Genomic DNA, 18,752 nt, shown 5'->3' with positions numbered 1-18,752 from the left:
CACACACATCACCAGTATACGCGCAGACACGAGTGTACACACTCTGGCACACACATACACACGGTGACACCTGCATGTCGAGTCGTTGAGGGTCTAATTTAAGTAAAGTGCTTCTCTAGGAACCACAACCCCTCAACTCACGATGATGGAGGGTGATACGGCATGCCGTGGTTGAACACACACATGCAGTTATACTTAGAAACACACACACACATCTTCCTCCAGTGATACTGAGATATGACTCTCCGTGGTGTAGGACTGAGGAAAGCTCAGATGGCTTAGAAGCAGCATATTGCAATAATAATGTGATATTTGATCCCTGCAGGGAAATTCACTTTTTTTTCCTGGGCTGCTGGTAGATCTTACCAGTGGCTGGGCTGCCGTTTCAATGTCTTGCTAAAGGACACTTGGGTAGCCGTGGCGTATGCTCGCCGGCATGGATGTGGTTGAATCTGTGTCTGGTGGTTAAAGGATGTTGACTTCTTCGCTGCAACCTTCCTCCTGCTTCGCGGCTGCTGCTGCTGCTGGTGCTGCTGCGTAGGTGTGTTTGTTTCCACTGGAGTTTGAGCTAACTTTAGCCGAAGCAGGATTGCGTTGCACGGCTGCTGCAAATCTTAATCTTCAAAGTGAAAAAAAAAAAAAAAAAAAACAAAAGTTCAAGCTCCAAGTGATTTATTTTCGGTGAGTTGAGTCCGATATGAAAGTTTTAAAGTGCGTTCACAGTCTTTGCGCGTTAAGCTACCCGCTAGCCTCGGATAGCTGATGTAGTAAGGCTTTTGTCTGTTTACACTCTACGTACAAATGTAGAATATTATCAAGCATTTGGTGTCATTTGTTAAGTCTAATATTCACCTTCTTTTAGCTGCTGTCGTCTCAGCCACCGCGGGAAGATTTCTGAGGAGCTGCGCTACATTTGCCAGCTTCTTATCTGTGTGCGTTTTTAGGCTCTGACTAACTCTGACTCTTGAACACTCTGTAACTCTTGATTTTTGATTTTTAAAGTTTCTACGTTTAAATCAGCCACCCGCTAAACCGCAACCGTGACAGCGTGGCAGGACACCCAAAACAATGAGCTCAAAGATGATAAAACGCTCTGTAAAGTTAACCGTTGCTCATTTCAGTGGTCAGAATCCCCTAATACGATCTAAATGACATGTCACACTGGATCATTGCATCACACCAGCCCTTCACATAATGTTAACGTCTACTTGGTTTGGAACCATAACTGTAATCAGGAAAACTGTTAATAAGTAACAGAGTCGCACAATACAGCCCTGAAGAACATGTGTTTAATAGGGATTGTGTGCTAATGTACCGTCCATTGTAATATGTAACCTGAATGTGGTAAAGGTTGTGGGATTTAATTGTGTTTGAGCTCCAGTAGATCATATGATTCATGAAAGCACACATGTGTACCTGTTCATCTCTGTCTCCGCTTGTCTTTTAGCTCATGGTGACGTGTTTTCTGTTTGACTCACTTTGTGCTCTGCCTGGAGTCTTGACCCCCAGGTGTATTTTATCCAGCAGCAGGCACATGCAGCTTCAAATCATTACAGACAGTGTGTGTGTGTGTGTGTATGCGTACAGCTATCTTTCCGAGAACCAGCTTAAGTTTTATACCATCCGATTGAGGACATTTGTGTAAGATGAGGACATTTTGGCTAGTACTCACTTTTTAGGTCTCACTTTTTGGCTTATTTGAAGGTTTTTGGTAAAGGTTACAATTAGGTTAGGGTTAGGGTTAGTCATTTAGTCGAGATGGTTAGGGTTAGTCATTCAGTTGAGTTGGCTTAGGGTTAGGGTTAGATATTTAGTTGAGGTGTTTAGGGTTAGACATTTAGAGCTAGAGAATTCATCATGCCAATGTGTGTCCTCACTAAGATGGCCATACAATCATGCGTGTGTCTGCCATGGACCAAAGAGCTGTGGCACAGGCACGTCGAACTGGATGATGAGCAGAACTTTTAGAACAGGCTCCTTCACTCTTTACCAGAAGCCACTGTGGTGGTGGTGGTGGTGGTGGTGGTGGTGGTGTGTGGGGCGGGGGCGGCTTCGCCAACACATACACATCCCTACACGCACACATACAAGTTAGACAGAATTGCATTATTTACCCTCACCGCAGGCTTTCCTGAAATATCAGAAACCGTATGCTTTTAATTAGTGCGCGTCTGTGTATGTGCGCTTGCACGTACCATTTGTGTCTCATTCTGACCCAGGCAGCTGAGCCAGTCTCATATGACCCCTATTCCCCAAATTCCCCTGTTTTCTTTGGTAAAACATGGAAAAACTTACACTGACAGCCCCCCTACCCACACCCCCACCCCCACCCCCACCCTTCCTGCTTCCTCAGAAACCCTCCTGTAGCGAGTTCCTGCTCTCCGCGACCATATATGGCCCTTCCTCCTGCCGTGGGTGGGTGGGTGTGTGGCGTCCAAAAAGTCTGTGGTCAAAAGCAGGAACATTTTCCTGCTCACTCACAGTTTGCCGGTGCATTTTGTGGGCCACTTTCGCAGACGGAAAACTCTGAGCAACGCCGGAGTTCTTTTTTCTTTTTCTCTTTTTGGCTTTTTTTTTTCTTCCCTTTTCCGAGCAGGGGGACACAAGGTGCAATGTTGCACGTTTTCTTCTCTTTGTTGATTTAATTCCTCCAACTTTTATTTCCTGTAATTCTCACGAATTCTCAACCGGCAGACGAGGTGCCTTTTAGCGTCCTTACTGGCTTTTGATGTTGTGAACGCACACGTGTAGGTGCACTGAGAAAGTGGGCGGTTACTACAGTAGAGGTGGTAGCGGAGAGAGTGTGTGTGTGTGTGTGTGTGTGTGTGTGTGTGTGTGTGTGTGTGTGTGTGTGTGTGTGTGTGTGTGTGTGTGTGTGTGTGTGTGTGGATGGCAAGGCTCTGGTCTGCAGCCTGGGAGTCAGGCTTTGAGCTGTGCTGTTCATAGTCTGCTGATTTATGCGCCTCACAGGGAAATCTCTCATTTGTAGCTCTTTCATCTCATTTTTTCCCCGCCACTCTTTTTCTCTCCGTCTCTCTCCCTCTCTCCCTTTCTCTTTCCCAGTCCTTTCTCTTCTTCCCGTCGTAATGTGATTCAGTGCAGCTGCTTGTCCCAGGCGACGCGCCATGCTTTGCTTGCACACCCTGCTCTCTCTAACATGAATGAGTCAAGAGGAATCGTTGATGAATAATAAGATAGAGCAGAAGGAAAATGCTATCTGGATCTAGTCGAGCAAAAGAACTCCTTTTCTCCCCTGAACGTATTCTTTGTAAGCGCCGCTCGGGCGCTTACTCACACATTCAATGTGTTTGTGTCCCCAGTGCCATAATGCTTTTATGGACCTTTGAGTGTGTGTGCGTGCGTGTGTATGTGTATGTGTGTGTGTCTAAGCGCCTTCCACGACTGCCTTGTTTGAGTAGCCCTGTCACTTGTGCAATTCCATGGTGTCAAAACAGATCAGAAAGGTCTGGCTTGACTCCTGCCCCTGAATACACACTCATAGGCCTGCACGCAAACACACACACACACACACACGCACGCACGCACACACACACACATGCACAGATTGAAGGCTCAGTGCCAGGGCCCTTGGTGGTTGGAGGCTTATGAAAGGGTCGGACTGACGAGAGGTTGCCAAGTGTACGGCAATAAGCGTAACAGCCAAGCTAACGAGAGTCAGAACCTCTGACACACATACACACACATACACACACTCAGACTGTACTTTCAGGCTCTCAAGCTCTCTCTAACAGTGACAGTGTGTGTATATGTGTGTGTGTCGGACAGAGGGAGTTCAGTATATCAGTCTGAGCACAGAGGCTTTTGTTAATTGGCAAATGTGACAATACGACGCAAGAGGACATTGATCTTCAATCGGATGGAGATTGATTTAACTCATCATCCTTCCAGGTTTCGGTGTGAGTGCGTGTGTGTGTGTGTCTGTGTGTGTGTGTGTGTGTGTGTATTGATCAGCACCAGCCCATTCAGCGAGATACAGCAAAGAATATCACTCCATCACTTTACCCGCGTTCGCTTCTCTCACCATGTGACACTGGTTATAGCACCGCTCCCTTTGGCGTCTTCCTCTTCTCATCTGTTGTTTGCCTCCTCCTCCTCCTCCTCTCTTTCTCTCCTCAGAGTAGTGAGAAACCTTGGGAGGGTCTGCCCGAGTTATGTGTTGCCGCGCTGTTTTGTTTCACTGTAGATTTCATCAAGCACCCTTCAGCATCGGTGGAGTCAAACACACAAAAGAGGCCGCGGGCTTATTTTCCTTTAAACGCGTTTATTTTTTTATTGTTCCGCTAAGCCGATGCACCGTGCTTCGTATAGTGCACACGAGTCGGTTTAACGAGATCCAAGATCAGATCTTGTAGTTTGAAAACTAGGGAAAATAACCTTGACACGTTGGTCGCTTTCCATCGTTTCTTTGGAGTTCGCATGAAACCGTTTTGCATTTTCTTAACGGGCCTGCCAAGCTTTTTTCGACGAGACCTGATTGATCTGTCCTTAATTATAGCTGTCACAGTGAGCTTCAAAAGGTGTGAAAGCAGGAGCATTTATTACACGGTTTGAGCCAACTTTAGTGAGCAACTTTTATTTATCTGGGTGCAGTTTGAAGATTCCACACACTCAAAATCCCCCCATAGAGTAGGTGTTATTTTAATCAGGCAGCGATGGCTTGCTGAGATGAATTTGTGTATTTTTTTTGTTTATTTCCATCTTTATTTATTTATTTTGTTCGCCTTTTGTCGAGGCAGCCGTGTAAAATACCATCTCTGGCTGTTACATTCTGGGGAGAAATGGCAAGAATCCTGACGTTTATCCTGACGAATCTCCGGTTTTGCTGCTATCAAACTCTGTTGTGGTTTGCACTGGAAATAAAAACGACATCCCTAAATTTTTTGTTTGGCCCCATTATCCGTGAGAATACCGAAAATATGCCAAGCAGCGAAACCTGCCCAGAAAACCGAGGCACGTTTCCAGTTCATGTGTTTTTTTTATTTCTAAAACAGTGTTTAAGTGTTTTTGAGTGGATTTTCCCCTCAGCAAATCATATTACAGTCAATCATAAATAAACTAAAGCAGATTTTGCTCCCTGTAAGTACAGCTGAATGTATTAGTGTGAATAGAAACTCATAATTCTGATTTTTATTACCTTGGATTGTCAACATTGGAGGCTTCGCTGCCTGTGTTGACACACTTTTCCAAGTCATGATGCCAGCTGGGAAAAAATGGGAGGCATATGAACACATTTCCTACTTTAATTACCACTATGGAGGCTAAAAGTAGCTGTCTTCTCAGTTAGCAGCTTGTATTTATAGTAAATAGCATACGCAAATAGCATTGTGAAACATAACCTCTGCGTCACTTTAATTTCTTAATAAGTGTTTTCTATAGTTGATCTTGACTGATCAGAAACTCCTTCATCGGCCGTGGCTCAGTTTATATATTTGCTCGTAATTAGGTGTTTCTTTGCGGAGAAACGGAAAACTGTGAGTGTGAGAGGATGCAGCGGTGACAGATGGAAAGGGAATGCGCGGATAAGGATAAAACAAAGACGGAAACAGAGGCCAGGAAGAGGAGTAGGGGAGGAGAATGGGAAAAAAAAAACAGAGACAGAAATGAGGTTTACGTTAGTGGCTGGCCTCTGAGATGATTTTCCATATCAGCAGGCCAGAGGAAGCGGGCAAATATGATTTTCTTCTCGACTCGCCAACAGAAAACAGACGGAGGAGAGGGTGGGGAGTCAGGTGACAGGAAAGACGGGAATGGTGAGGCGAAAAGAGGAGAAAAGGAAAGGGATGAGTAAATGGAAAAAGAAGGAGGGGGTGGAGAAGGGTTGGGACCTGATAGGGTGAGAGATTAAAGAACGGTTGTGGGAGGAAAAAACGGCGAAGAATGCGAAGCATTTACATCACGACATGTAACAACCGACCACGTTTCTGGCTGAAATCCGCGCGACAAGTTACTTTAACGTCTTAACTTTTATTGCGTCACTTCAAGGCGCCTCACGTGATCTCGTAAACGGACTCGTCTGGAGATCTTTCTCTACTGTGGTGTGTTGTGGCAGACCAGGTGTAGAGAGCTGTGTGTGTGCGTGTGTGTGTGTGTGTGCGCGCCGTTCTCTATTTGACGTGTGCGTCTGCATATGTTTGTGTGAGAGTCTGCATCTCCGGGGCGCCTTGTGAAACCGGCCTTATACGAGCCGTGTTTTATTATGACTGGCTGAAAGGACGCTGATCTACAGCCGCACGAGGGGGCGGGAAAAAAACACACACACGCAGTAAAAATATCCTTTCTGAGATAAAGAATGAATGAACGAGGGCAAATAAAGGGTCTTTTCCTCTTCTCTCTTCTTTTGATGCGGAGAGAGAAAATATCAAATGCAAAAGATGGGGGGATCTCTTGGTGTGTGAATTGCGCGTCGTGTGTGTGCGTGTGCGCGTGTGTGTGCCTCAGCTCTTGAGATCCAGCTGTATAAATAGACACACACACATCCTGATTTGTCTTTTAATACGTGCGGCTGCTCCATCTCGCTCTTGATTTATCCCGCGCTCTGCTTCTTGTGTGTGTGTGTGTGTTGTGTGTGTGTGTGAGAGACAGAGATTGGCAGACAGCTGAAGGCACTTGTGGTTGTGGTTGTTAGGGCGTCGGGACGTCGTTGAGGTGAGGGGTACTGTACATGCACGTGTGTGTGTGTGACTCAAACGCGGACTGTTGTGGTTGTGGTAATTGCCTCTGATGCGACGCAGCGTTTATGGGTAACGACCCAACCCACCACCTCTCTCTCAGTCTCTCCCCATCCAGTGACTAATTACCTGATTCCCCGTGGATTTGTTTCCTCCTTCCCCTACAACTGTTCGGTTTGTTCCACTAAACGGGAGCATGTTGATGAGTGGAGATACGTTCAAACAGAGCCAAAATGAACTGAGCCTGCTCTTTTTTAGCTCGCTGAAACTGCTGCTGAAAGAGCTGAGGCGGCCCTCGGTTTTCCTTCTTCCGAGCTGCGTCCCCACGTGATGTGTTACGAATGACCGAATCTTCCCTGGGTGCCGGGTGCAAGGGGAAACCCTCGACGAAGCCCCTTGATTGTTGCAACAGTCTTAATAACTATTATCTGTTTCTGCGCCGCGCTTCCGCAAGTATTTCCAGTGACTTCTCCGAATTTCCCCTGTGTCCTTTGTAGTGTATTTTCATGCTAATCAAAACGTGAACGCGGCATCTGTTGGAGAGCCTGGTGTTGGGTTTACGCTGACATCTCTGTCAGTGAAATTCAAACCAGAACGTCTGAATTTGTGTCCCTGCAGGAGACATTTCAAATCAAACCAGCTTTATTTGTATACTGTACGTGGACTCGGTTCTCTTTGTTTGACCCATGAAAGTGAGTAGGCTCGGAGCAGTTTTTTTTTTTAATTTTTTTTTTTAAGTGTTTTGCTAAAGGCATTTCAGAAATGAGCGTAGTCTGAAGCTATATCTTCAGCCGTGTTTTTAGTACGGTATGTACGGTGTGTACAGTTTGTAATTCTTTGTAATTTCCTACCCACCTCCCAGCGCGAGACTGAATGAGTCCGCTTTTAGTCCTCTCCAGTACCTCTGAATGAGTCACAGCCGTGGCATTCGCTCTTATGAATTTACCCCAGGAACAGCGTAAGGCGTAGGTCTTCAACAGGGGGTCGCATCGCATCTTTGGTTGATTAGACATTTGTTATATATATGTATATATATATATATATATAATTAATTTTCCCCTTCAGATTTAAAATTCTTTAAATACACATTAACATGAAACCAGCATATTTAGTAAAGGGATGAGGGAAAGCTTAATACTGATAATAATGATGTGCATTTATAAGTAGCATTAGGCCGAGTTTAATATAGAACACATATAGTAGGTAGGGGGTCCCTGCTCAATCTCTCCATCAGTTTGGGGGTGCTCGGCCTGAAAAATGTTGAAGACCCCTAGACGGTCATTGAAAAACGACCACATGTAAATAAATAGATAAAATGATCAGCCTTAACACTGACAGGTGAACTGAATAACATTGACCATCTTGCAACAATTCAGTGTTCTGCTGGGAAACTTTTAGACCCGGCCTTCATGTGGAAGTTACTTAGACATGTACCACCCACCTAGACCACACACACACAAACATGTTTTAGTAACAATTAAAAGAACATGAAAAAGAGCATCATGTATATGTGAAAGGAAGGACTATGCACACTGTGCATTATTAAACATATAGGTTTCAAAATACATTAACTTTAATCCTTAGATAAATTCCAGCTTGAGAAGGATTCCAAGTTGCGTCTCTCAAGGAGCTGCAGCTACACAAATAGATCCATGAAGACTTTTTATCATTTTATCTTTTGTTGTAGTCAAAAACTAATAGTTGATGGTAAAAGAAAAAGTAATGGTTAAAAAATCTGTGGCTTTATTGGGCCTTAAACTATTCAATTTTTTTTTTCTCTAATTAATTTTCTCTCTCCACCAAATGAAATTAGCCGGACCGAGACATCAGGCTTTTTTACGTGTTGTTTTGCGTTTTCCCGACCTTCAAAAATATTACTGCCACTTGAGCAATTAAAGCTAAATCTCAAATTCTTGTTTGAGAGTTGCACGTTAAAGACCACAGTTCACTGCTCATTCAAATCGGAAACCGTGTCCTTGAAGCTTGGCCCCGATCGTGGTTTTAAGAGCAAAAACAAATCCGACCTATGTATTGAAGAGAGCAAACAATCAGAAGACTTCCAGCTGCAGTGTGAATGCAGCTCAGGGGGGGTGGGGGTGGATTTCTCTGGGGCTGGTCTCAAAATGTATTTTTTTTTTTTACAGCGCTGCTCGGAAATATTAATATGTTTGCACATCAGCTTTTTCCCAGGTTTAACCGTCACGCTTTACCACCGTGCTTTTTCGGCGGTGTCACTTGCTCATTGGTGCCTCAGTAGACACCCCCTCCTCACAGACCTAAATCTACTCAACCATCAGCTCTCTGTAACCTCCAGTCTCCCCCTCTCCCTCAGGTGCTTCCTTCATGGGCTCTTTCCTGGCCAGCAGTCTGGGGTCCCCGCCCTCCCACCCTCCTCACCCCTCTGGACCTGCTGCGTCCCCCTCGTCCCCCTCCTACAGGGCTGGACCTCATTCAAGTGCTTCCCCTATCTGGTTCCCCCATTCACATGAAGGTAAGATACACACACACACACACACACACACACACACACACACACACAGGAAGCAGCGCAGCATGCTTGGGTCTCTGGTTAATCCAGGGTCTTGGTTTGGGATTAGATTGAGATGGAGCCATTAAGTGGTTTAACCAACACTGAGCTGAGGCCAAACATGTGCAGCAGTGATGCCTCAGATGATGCTACTTATAGAAACACACAGAGAGAGAGAGAGACACACACACACACACACACACACACATCTTCTGGCTGTGTTTGTCAGCAAGCATGTGGTTTTGTGTTTGTGGCCCTTTTCTAGTTCAGAGCTTAAGCACCACGACACAAACCAATGCTCGACAGAAACCTTCCTCTTCCCTCCTCTAGCCCCGGCCCTATTAAAGACGCACACACAAACACACACATTTTGATGTGCCTCAAAATAGCATCACAACCAGTGTTAATTTGACAGCACAACCCATCCTCTCGCTCATTCATATTTCTGCCCTCCCCCTCCCCCTCCCTCCTCTTTCTCTACTAGAGGTGTTCTCCCTACACACAAACAGAAACTCACCCCCATTCCTACCCTCCACTGCCACCTCCCCCTCCCCTCTGACCGCAGCCCCACCCTCAGGGCCCCTTCTGGGCTAACCGACCTCCAACGGCCCCCTTCCTGATCAGAGACACACACGCGCGAAAATGTGCGCATCCACATGCATCATGTCCTCTTTCGACTGTTAACCGTTTGTGGTGAACGCTCGAGCTTAACTTAGTTATCTGTCCCTTTCAGGTATGCGTGTGCAAGTGTTTCTGTCTGTGTGTGAGTGTGTGTGTGTGTGTGTGTGTGAGGATTTTGTCTTTTGATAGTGTGATGGGTCTTAAGAGATAACTTCTAAAAAGGCTTCAACAAAAAGTCGGTTTCCGCCACATGCTGCGTTTCTCAAGTAACTGAAAACGGTCGGGATCTGGATTCTTGCAATGCAATTTTGCATTTCACAAGCTTTTTTTTTTTTTTTTTAAGAAAAAAAGGAATTAGAATGAACATGCTGTTTAACCAATTATCTGACCAATGCGCTAGTGCTGTATTTGAGTTTTGACAAATTTTAGTGGGACAGTATCAGCATGGATGAGAATGACTTTCTGGAGCTTAAATGGAACTTCACTGTCTTCAATTGTGCTTCTATCATTTATTTTACTCACCAGTGATGCCACTAAGCACAAACAATACACACATTTGCCACTTTAAGTGCCCCTTAATTCGCTTTGACTGAAAAAGCAGAAGAGGTCAAGTAAAACTGGCCGTTTATTTCCCTGACATAAGTTTTAATTCGTCACATCCTGTTGCCGACGAACACCAAAATTTTAATTTGGGCAAACAAGCCACGCACACGGCCTCTCACTCATGTAGGCAGCACACTTGTCCACTGTGCTCCAGGTTCACAATTTAAACACAAACTCATGAGGGCTGTGTTTTTACATAGAAATCTTATAGAAAAGGTTTTGCTGCCTCATTTGTTGCCCACCGCGTGATGAGTAACAAACATTTCACCACCAAACATGAGCACCGGTGTTGCCTGGAGTGACAGTGTTAACTCTGATTCATGGAGAGAGTCGGAGGAGGAAGGACTTCAACCTGAACGCAGGAGAGAGCAGCGGCGGTGAAAAGAGAAGAGTGTGTGTGTGCGTGTGCGGTGGGAGAATGTGCGTGCCTATCAGACAGATTTTATGTCTGCGCGGCTCGGCTTTGATGTTTTTTCACGTGCTTGCGCGCGCTCGCACCGCGCACGCACACTACAAATGATTGTTTTTAAGAATTCAAGCCAGGGAGCTCCGGTAGGCGGTCTGCCAGCTGGCCACGGTCCAGAGAGTGGAGCCCAGCCAGCGCAGAGAGAAGAAACCTGGCCGACACACACACACACACAAACCCATGGAGGCGACAAACACACACACAATCATAGATGAGACGTAGTCAAGAAGAGATGCACATATTACCTCACACACACACACACACACACACAAATCTGTCTCTTTCTCCCCTCTTTTTCCTCCCTCTCCCTCTCCCACACCTGTCCTTGTTTTTTGTCTCCTCTCATGTGCTCTGGCTCATCTCCTTACCTCCCTTACCTTCCCCGGCTCTCTCATCTCCACCATCTCAAAGCTCTCCACTTCCCTTTCACTTCCTCCTTCATCTTCCACCCCCCCCCCCCCACACACACACACACACACACACACACACACACACACACACACACAGGCGCACACACACTCTCCTCTCTCCATACGCCTCACAGCAGCACCAGATTGGGGCCTTTTCATATTGACAGCCCTCTTCTCCTGTTGTCTTCTTTTTCTTTTGCTCAGTCACTAACCTCCTCTGTGCTCTCCTCCCTTTCTTCCTTCCTTCACTCCCTTCTTTTATTCCTCAACCTATTTTTTTTTTGTCACGGGGTCCCTCTGCTGTCTTTGCGCCCCACCCCCCCGCTCTCCCTCCCGACTTTTATCACTCGTCATTACCCGCGGGATTGGCCTTAGATGGCTGATAGAGCCTTTTGGCTAATTGTCGCCATTTAGATTCACTGGTTGTTAACCAGTCAGAGTAATCACGCACACATACACGACGGAGTGTACACATGCGCGCATTTACATTGGAGCATGAACACGCGCGCGCACGCACGCACACACACATACACACACATGCTGGGAGCGGTGAGGGGGTGTTGGTGGTTTTGCAGTGTGACTGTGGAATGCGTAGGATGAGTTTTTATGGAGTGCTGTTTACTTTGGCCACCACCGTTAAACTTTTAACGGCTGCCAATTAACAGGCCGGCAAGGACACTCTGTGGGGCATGAAACCAGCTGCTGTAGAACACACACTCACACACACACACACGCACACAGTCCAAGCCTTTTTGCTCGACAATGTGGAGATGTGTGCCTCCTGTGCGGTGTTTGTTGTGTGCTTGTGTATGAGCTTGTGTGCATGAGGGGTTTTGGTGATTTTTCTGTCTGGCCCCCCCACCACCACCACCACCGCCAACACCACCAATATGCTGACGCTCTCACAACCCCCGCACACCCTCCCGCGCCCCCCCCATCAACACAACCGGCCAAGACCTCCTCTATCCCACGGTGCAGTTCAACGTCCTTGAAGACGAGGAACAGAGTGAAACGACCATTTACCTCCCAGTGACCTCCCGGGAGGACTGTGTGTGTGTTTTAGAGGGGGGCGTTACGATGCTTCGCACTATTTGTCTTGGGTTTGGGAAAAATGTGTTTTGTAGAAGAGCAAATTCCATCCGGTTAAATGCTGCAAACACTTGGCAGTAGCTGTCGGCTGTGGTTTTTGTCACCACTTTGTCCACTGTAAATAATGTCAACTCATCTGGCATGTTTGTGCAAAAGTGCATTTATGGTGAAAGTAGCACTAACCGGCCATATTTTTTTTTCTGCATTTTCCAAAATGGCCCCGTTTCATGATAGATTGCAGAGATAAACTGTTTGTTTAGAGGGCTGCTGAATGTCAACGCTATGAAGAAACATCAATTCTTTCTCGCTCTCCCTCCCACTGACAGGGTACCCCAGCTATTCAGGAAGTCTTGCTTCTCCTTTTCTCCCCATGAGTCCTCTGGATCACCATAGCAACAGTCTCTATGGACAGCACCGCTTCTATGAAACTCAAAAAGGTAGCGTGTGTGTGTGCGCGTGCATGTGTGTGTCACAGAATGGAAAAACAGCTTTTGTATACAGTATTTCTCTAAACTGCATATTAAGCATTTCTACAAGAATTTGAACAGCTGGTAACTCAAACTCCAGTTATTCCTGTTGAAAATTTCTCATTACTTTCGCTTGAGATATCAGATTTTCAGGTAATTAGTTTAATTAACCACTTTTCAGTTGAATCTCTACATTTCTGCAAATCCAGCCTGAGTCTTCTCCTCTCCTTCCAGATCACTTCTACCTACGAGGCCTTCCTCCCCAGCCCCCTCTGCTCTCAGCCAATCACAGCCTTCCTCCACTGTCCAGGACCACGCCAGGCCACCCACTCGGTTCTTGCAGCAGGGAGACGGACAATGGTGGAGGGGGCGGGAAGAGCACCAAGGATGTGGGCGAGAAAGGGGTTTCATCTGTGTCGAAGGAGAAGGAGCGGTCAGGCAGCAAGGAGCGGCACCAGGAGAGCAAAGACAAACAGCTTCATCATCACCACCTTCATCAGACGAATCCTGGCACCACTCCTTCTGGCCACCACCACCAAGCGTACTCTCACCCTCACCACGCCCTCCTTCCCCACCTCGCGCTCCAGAGCAGGGAGGACGACCACAGACACTCTCTGGAGCGACACAAGGAGTACAGAGACAGTGACTCGGGCAGTCAGGGATTGAAACATATGAGTTCCTGTAAACTGTCCAGTGGCTCGGGGGCAGAGACTGGCTTGGGCGGAAAGGGGGGAGCGCTAAACAGCTGCAGTGGAGGTGGGCTGGGCAGACCGCCATCTGGAGGCAACAGGCGATGCTCCAAAGATGGGCCCATAAATGGGGAGATGAGGATCAGTGAATCCTCGTCCTCCTCATCTGAATGTATGCGGCGAGGGTCGGCTGCGGCAACAGCAATCTTGGCTCCTCCAGCTCCCCACTCTGTGGCTTCCTACTCCATGCCTCCCCCTCCCCCTCCGCCACCTCCCCCCCATGCCTTGCACATGGGCTCTACTGTCGCTGGAGGGTGGCTGCACCATGCCCATCACCATCCACATCCCGAGTTTTACTGTCCTCCAGCCCCTCTTACTATCACATCCTCCAAAGATCCAGCATCTACCCCTGCAGGGTCTGGCAGGGAGGCAAAGGTCATTGGCCCAACTTATGTTCCCTCAGTCGGGCCTCTTGGGGATCTGGCAGCCCCCGATTGCCGCGGAGCAGGTGGGGGTGGGAGAAAGCCAGATGACAAGAGTGGAGAAGGTTACGAAAGTCCCTCTCATCACCTCAGCCGACTTAGCAGTTGCCAGAAGAAGGACAAATCCCAGCCACACCAGCAGCAGCTGGGATATGGCAAAGCTGACAGACCCCCCGACTGGGGCCACCAGACAAATCACTTCCATAAACCCGGCTCCAACGTGAGCTCTCAGCCTGAACTGCGGTCTTGCAGCCTGGAGACATCCTTCAGAGGTGTTGAGGTTGTGGACGACGTGTACCGACCCTCCCTCCCACTGGATGCCCAGGAGGCACACCCTGGTGCCGGGCAGGGTGCGTCCAAGAATGGTCCCAGCAACCGCACATCTCCCTTCAGAGGTTGTTCCCATTCAGGTCCTGATGGGAAGGTGGCGCCGGGGGCAGTGGCTCAGAGGGAGGGGCAGAAGGTTGCGAGGATACGACACCAGCAGCACAGCAGCCACGGAGCAAGCGGAGAAGAGAGGGGACGCGAGGAAAGTCAGACGGCGCCTTCCTGGGGGGTCCGAGGTGGCCTCCAAGAGGACCAGAGAAAAGGCACCCATCATGCATCCATCGGTAAAGGTGAAGTAAGAGGGTTCAGCAACAGAGCTCCGCACATTGACCACAACCAGCCACATTCTCAACAGCCTCCGCCTCTATCCCGCTCCTCTTCACACACCACTGAGGGCGAGGGCAGTGCCATGAAGAACCTAATGAACTACAGCTCCCAGCAGCCTTCGCTGCTACCACAGCGGAGCCCTTTCGGAGGTCTGGGCTGCATCAAGCAGGCCGGGGATAGGTCAGAGAAAGGGGACAGAGGAGCTGCTAAAAGCAGCAACTCCCAGCAAGAACCTCCCAAACAGTCGCTCCCTCCTCGCAGAGGCTCCACTAATGAGGGAGAGAGATGTGACAGGGGTGGGAAGGAGGCAGGGGAAGCAGGAGAGGGGGAGGTACGACAGCCTCCAGTGGGCATTGCAGTTGCAGTAGCCCGGCCCCCTCATCGTTCTCCAGACAGCACCCCTGGACACAGTAGACAGGGCAGGGTGCTGCCCAGCATGAAAGGTCAGACATCTTTTGTTCTCCTTGCACTGAAAATCAATCCTGTTTCTGTACAGTAGGCTGCGTTCACGATTCAAATCTTGAGCACATTTGTCCCCTTTTCACATTCCCTGGCCAAATGAAGACAACCATTAGAGAGCTTTTCGCATTTTATATCTAGACATAGTCCATTTGCAAACAGCTTCTATCTAGATGCACCATTTTGTGTGTGTGCAGTAGGTATTAAAAGACAGGCATGCATGCTTGCACAGGTGAATAAAAGTCAGCGTAAACATGTTTCTCCCGTTGTATTTGTTTATTCAGGGCTGTCGCGCCCCGTGTATCCACTTGGTCGGGAGGCAGAGGAGAGGAAGAGGATGACGGAGGAGCAGATCAGTCTTCATCACCTGGACAGAGACAGAGAAATGATCATCAGGTACACTTAAAAGTCAGAAACACCAACGCAGATGAACACAGACAGACACTCTCTCTCTCACACACACACACACACACACACACACACACACACACACGGCAGCATCTATTCATTTTTCCTCTCATCTGATAAGCTGCAGTTCTTTTATTCTCTTGGTTTCTCTCTCCCAGTCTGAAGCTCTGCTTCTCTTTTCTCTCATCCCCTCACTCCATTTACTCCTCTCACCCTTTGATGTGGTATTTCTGTACACCCTCACTTTCTCGCTTCCCCTCTCTCTTTCTCCCTAAGATGAGATGTGGTGCATTAATGTTACGGGGACTAATACGAATGTCTCTGAAGTATCGGGCTCTTATTATGTAGTCATATTAGGGGAAGAAAACATATAATGAGAACTCATAGACCGGGCACAAGATGATGGCTGTTCATGTTGCCATCACATTTCCTTTTCTTGATGATTATAATGGTAGTAGTGGTAATGAAGATGACAAAGATGAAGATAATAATCATAATGATGGTGATGACAATAAGAGGGATAATCAAGATAATGACAAAGTTCACCCCGCCTACTATCACCACAGGGAAAACAAGGACTGTGTGGAGTTCGCCAGGATTCACCCTTCCAGTAGTTGCCACGGTGACCTGACCTCTCACCTCTTGGTCCCTGGAGGAACAAGTCAGTTAGGAGCGGACCCCGCTGCTCATGCGCACCCAGCTCACCACCACTGGATGCAGAGGACAGGAAGTCCCTCCCTCTGGATGGGACATTCATACAGTGAGTAGAGTGAACGGCTAGGCCCGGAAATATTTGGGCAGTGACACAATCTTCATGATTTGGGCTCTACATGCCACCACATTGGATTTGAAATGAAACAACTGAGATGCAGTGGAAGAGCAGACTTTCATGTTTAATTCAAGTGGTTAAACAAAAATATCCTATGAAACGTTAAGGAATAGAAACCATTTTTAAAACAAAGTCTTCTCATTTCAGCGGCTCAGAAGTAATTGGACAAATTAACATTACCAGGAATAAAATGTTGATTTTTTTTTTAAGTATTGTTGAGAATACTTTGCAGGCAATGACTGTGACCAAGTCTGGAACCCATGGACGTCACCAAACTCTGGGTTTCCTCCTTTGTGATGCTTTGCCAGGCCTTTACTGCAGCTGGTCCTTGTTGGTCTTTCTGCCTTAAGTTTTGTCTTAAGCAAGTGAGATACATGCTCGATTGGTTTGAAACTCATGGCATCACTCTGCCACCACCATGTTTTACAGATGATGTGGTGTGATTTGGATTATGAACGTTCCAAGCCCTCTGCAAACTTTCTTCTTGTTGTCCTTGTTTCTTCTTGATGTTTTTTTGACAAAGTCTAATCTGGCCTTTCTATTTTTGATGCTGATTAATGGTTTGTACCTTGTGGTAAACCCTCTGTGTTTACTATCACAAAGTCTTCTGTTTATTGTAGACTTAGATATTGATACACCTACTTGGTTGGACGCTGTGAAGGGGTTTTCTCCACATTGGAAAGAATCCTGCGATCATCCACCTCTGTTGTCTTCCTCAGACGTCCAGGCCTTTTTGCGTCCCACCACCAGAACTCTTATTTCCTTAGAATGTACCAAACTGATGATTTGGCCACTTCTAACATTTCAGCTATTTCTCTGATGGATTTCGTCTTTTTGTCAGTCTATTATACTTGGATTGAGATCTCCTTTGACTGCATGGTGTGGGTTCACGTCAGCAGTTTCCAAATGCAAATAATACACCTGGAATCAACTCCAGACCGTTTACCTGCCTAAATGATGAAGGATTAACAAGAGAATGGCTCTTGCAGCCCATTTAATAGCTTTTGAGTCAATTGTCCAATTACTTTTGGTCTCTTGAAAAACAGGTGGCTACATATTAAAGAGCTTTTATTCCTAAACCCTTCCTCCAATTTGGAGGTAAATATCCTCAAATTACAGCTGAGAGTCTGCATTATAAGCCCATATTGATTCTATAACGGTATCGTATAACATGTATCGGTATACAGCTAATATATAAAAAAGCTTCTGGAGTTTATATTAATCATTTTTTTATAATAAGTACTGAACACATTTCTATCTTCTTAGGGTAGTGCATGTAGAATCTCAGTGTTGCTGTTATTTGATTATGTTCTGTGTGCGCCCCATAGGTTTGAGCCACGTGGGGATGAGCCCTGGCTTCCCACCAGGTCTTCCCAGCCCTCTGCAGCCTGTCTTAGGGTCGCTTACTCAAGACCCCAACTCCCCTCTTGTTGTTCTTCCATCAGAACCCGGGCCTCACCATCATCTTGGTAAGCATCCCCTTCCAGCAAGAAAAGGCCGCACGTAGCCAACAGAGTCCATATTCATTGCAGCGTGCCCCCCTGCCTCCCCCCCTTCTCTCCATTTGTACCATCAAAGTCGTTGCCATTTCTCTCCTAGAGTTTTAGTATCATTGGCTAATCATAATATAATGCTCAACTAAGTCCCTCTGTCAGTGGAACCATGTTTTATTGCTTCGTTAATGGGAGCAGCTATTCCATTGCCCCCCTCTGCATGTGCCCAGCATTATGCAAACCATTTTAACTGCCGTTTCATCTCTCTTGTGGTGGAGCGCTGATGTGTTTGGACTGGACTTTAAGCTTTGTGTGCGTGGATATCTAAAATTGCGTTCATGTTTGAAACAATGCGATATGTTAAGGGTAAGGGCTGCACTGTATATCAGCTATTGCTAGACAGGGAAAAAAGTGCGTGTTTGTCCATTGTGTGTGTGCGCGCGTGTGTGTGTGTGTGTGTGTCAACGCTGCTTTGCAAACAGGCTGTGAAATTTAATTATCTCCCGCCTCCCTTGCCTCGCTCCGTGAGAGTTCCTGCAGAGAGGGGAAGTGCATCCACTGAACCCTTCCCCTGGGAAACATTAGCCCACTCAGGCTAATCTCACAGAACAAAGGTTCCCAGCGACAAGGCAGCCAAGGAGGGATGTGATGCACGTGTGTGTGTGCGTGTGTGGATATGTGTGTATCTGAATCCACATGTGCTCAAGCCTTGGTGAAAATGTGGGTTTCCCTGCGCAGTAAAACACCATCCTTTGAACGAGGAAGAGTCAAGGCAGGTGATTGTAAGATGTGAAACACGCATTCAGGATTCAGTGCCTCATATTCGTGAGGGCAATTTAAGAGATCAGTTACAGCTTTTCTTTATG

General features: G+C 47.0%; 1 protein-coding gene across 2 annotated transcripts in view; it reads left to right on the top strand.

Moving 5' to 3' along the window:
• LOC125022342 (BAH and coiled-coil domain-containing protein 1-like) overlaps nt 1-18,752 on the top strand; it is a 61,728-nt gene that overhangs the window by 22,191 nt on the left and 20,785 nt on the right. For both annotated transcript variants that reach the window (XM_047608942.1, XM_047608941.1), the window contains exons 3-8: nt 9,022-9,180; nt 12,732-12,842; nt 13,107-15,140; nt 15,441-15,552; nt 16,131-16,324; nt 17,722-17,862. In XM_047608942.1, the coding sequence (XP_047464898.1) occupies nt 9,022-9,180; nt 12,732-12,842; nt 13,107-15,140; nt 15,441-15,552; nt 16,131-16,324; nt 17,722-17,862 (2,751 nt within the window). The remainder of the gene's footprint in view (nt 1-9,021; nt 9,181-12,731; nt 12,843-13,106; nt 15,141-15,440; nt 15,553-16,130; nt 16,325-17,721; nt 17,863-18,752) is intronic.

Source organism: Mugil cephalus, chromosome 16 (genome assembly GCF_022458985.1).
Source record: "Mugil cephalus isolate CIBA_MC_2020 chromosome 16, CIBA_Mcephalus_1.1, whole genome shotgun sequence".
In the NCBI taxonomy this organism is placed as follows: domain Eukaryota; kingdom Metazoa; phylum Chordata; class Actinopteri; order Mugiliformes; family Mugilidae; genus Mugil; species Mugil cephalus.
This window is presented reverse-complemented; position numbering and strand designations above follow the sequence as displayed.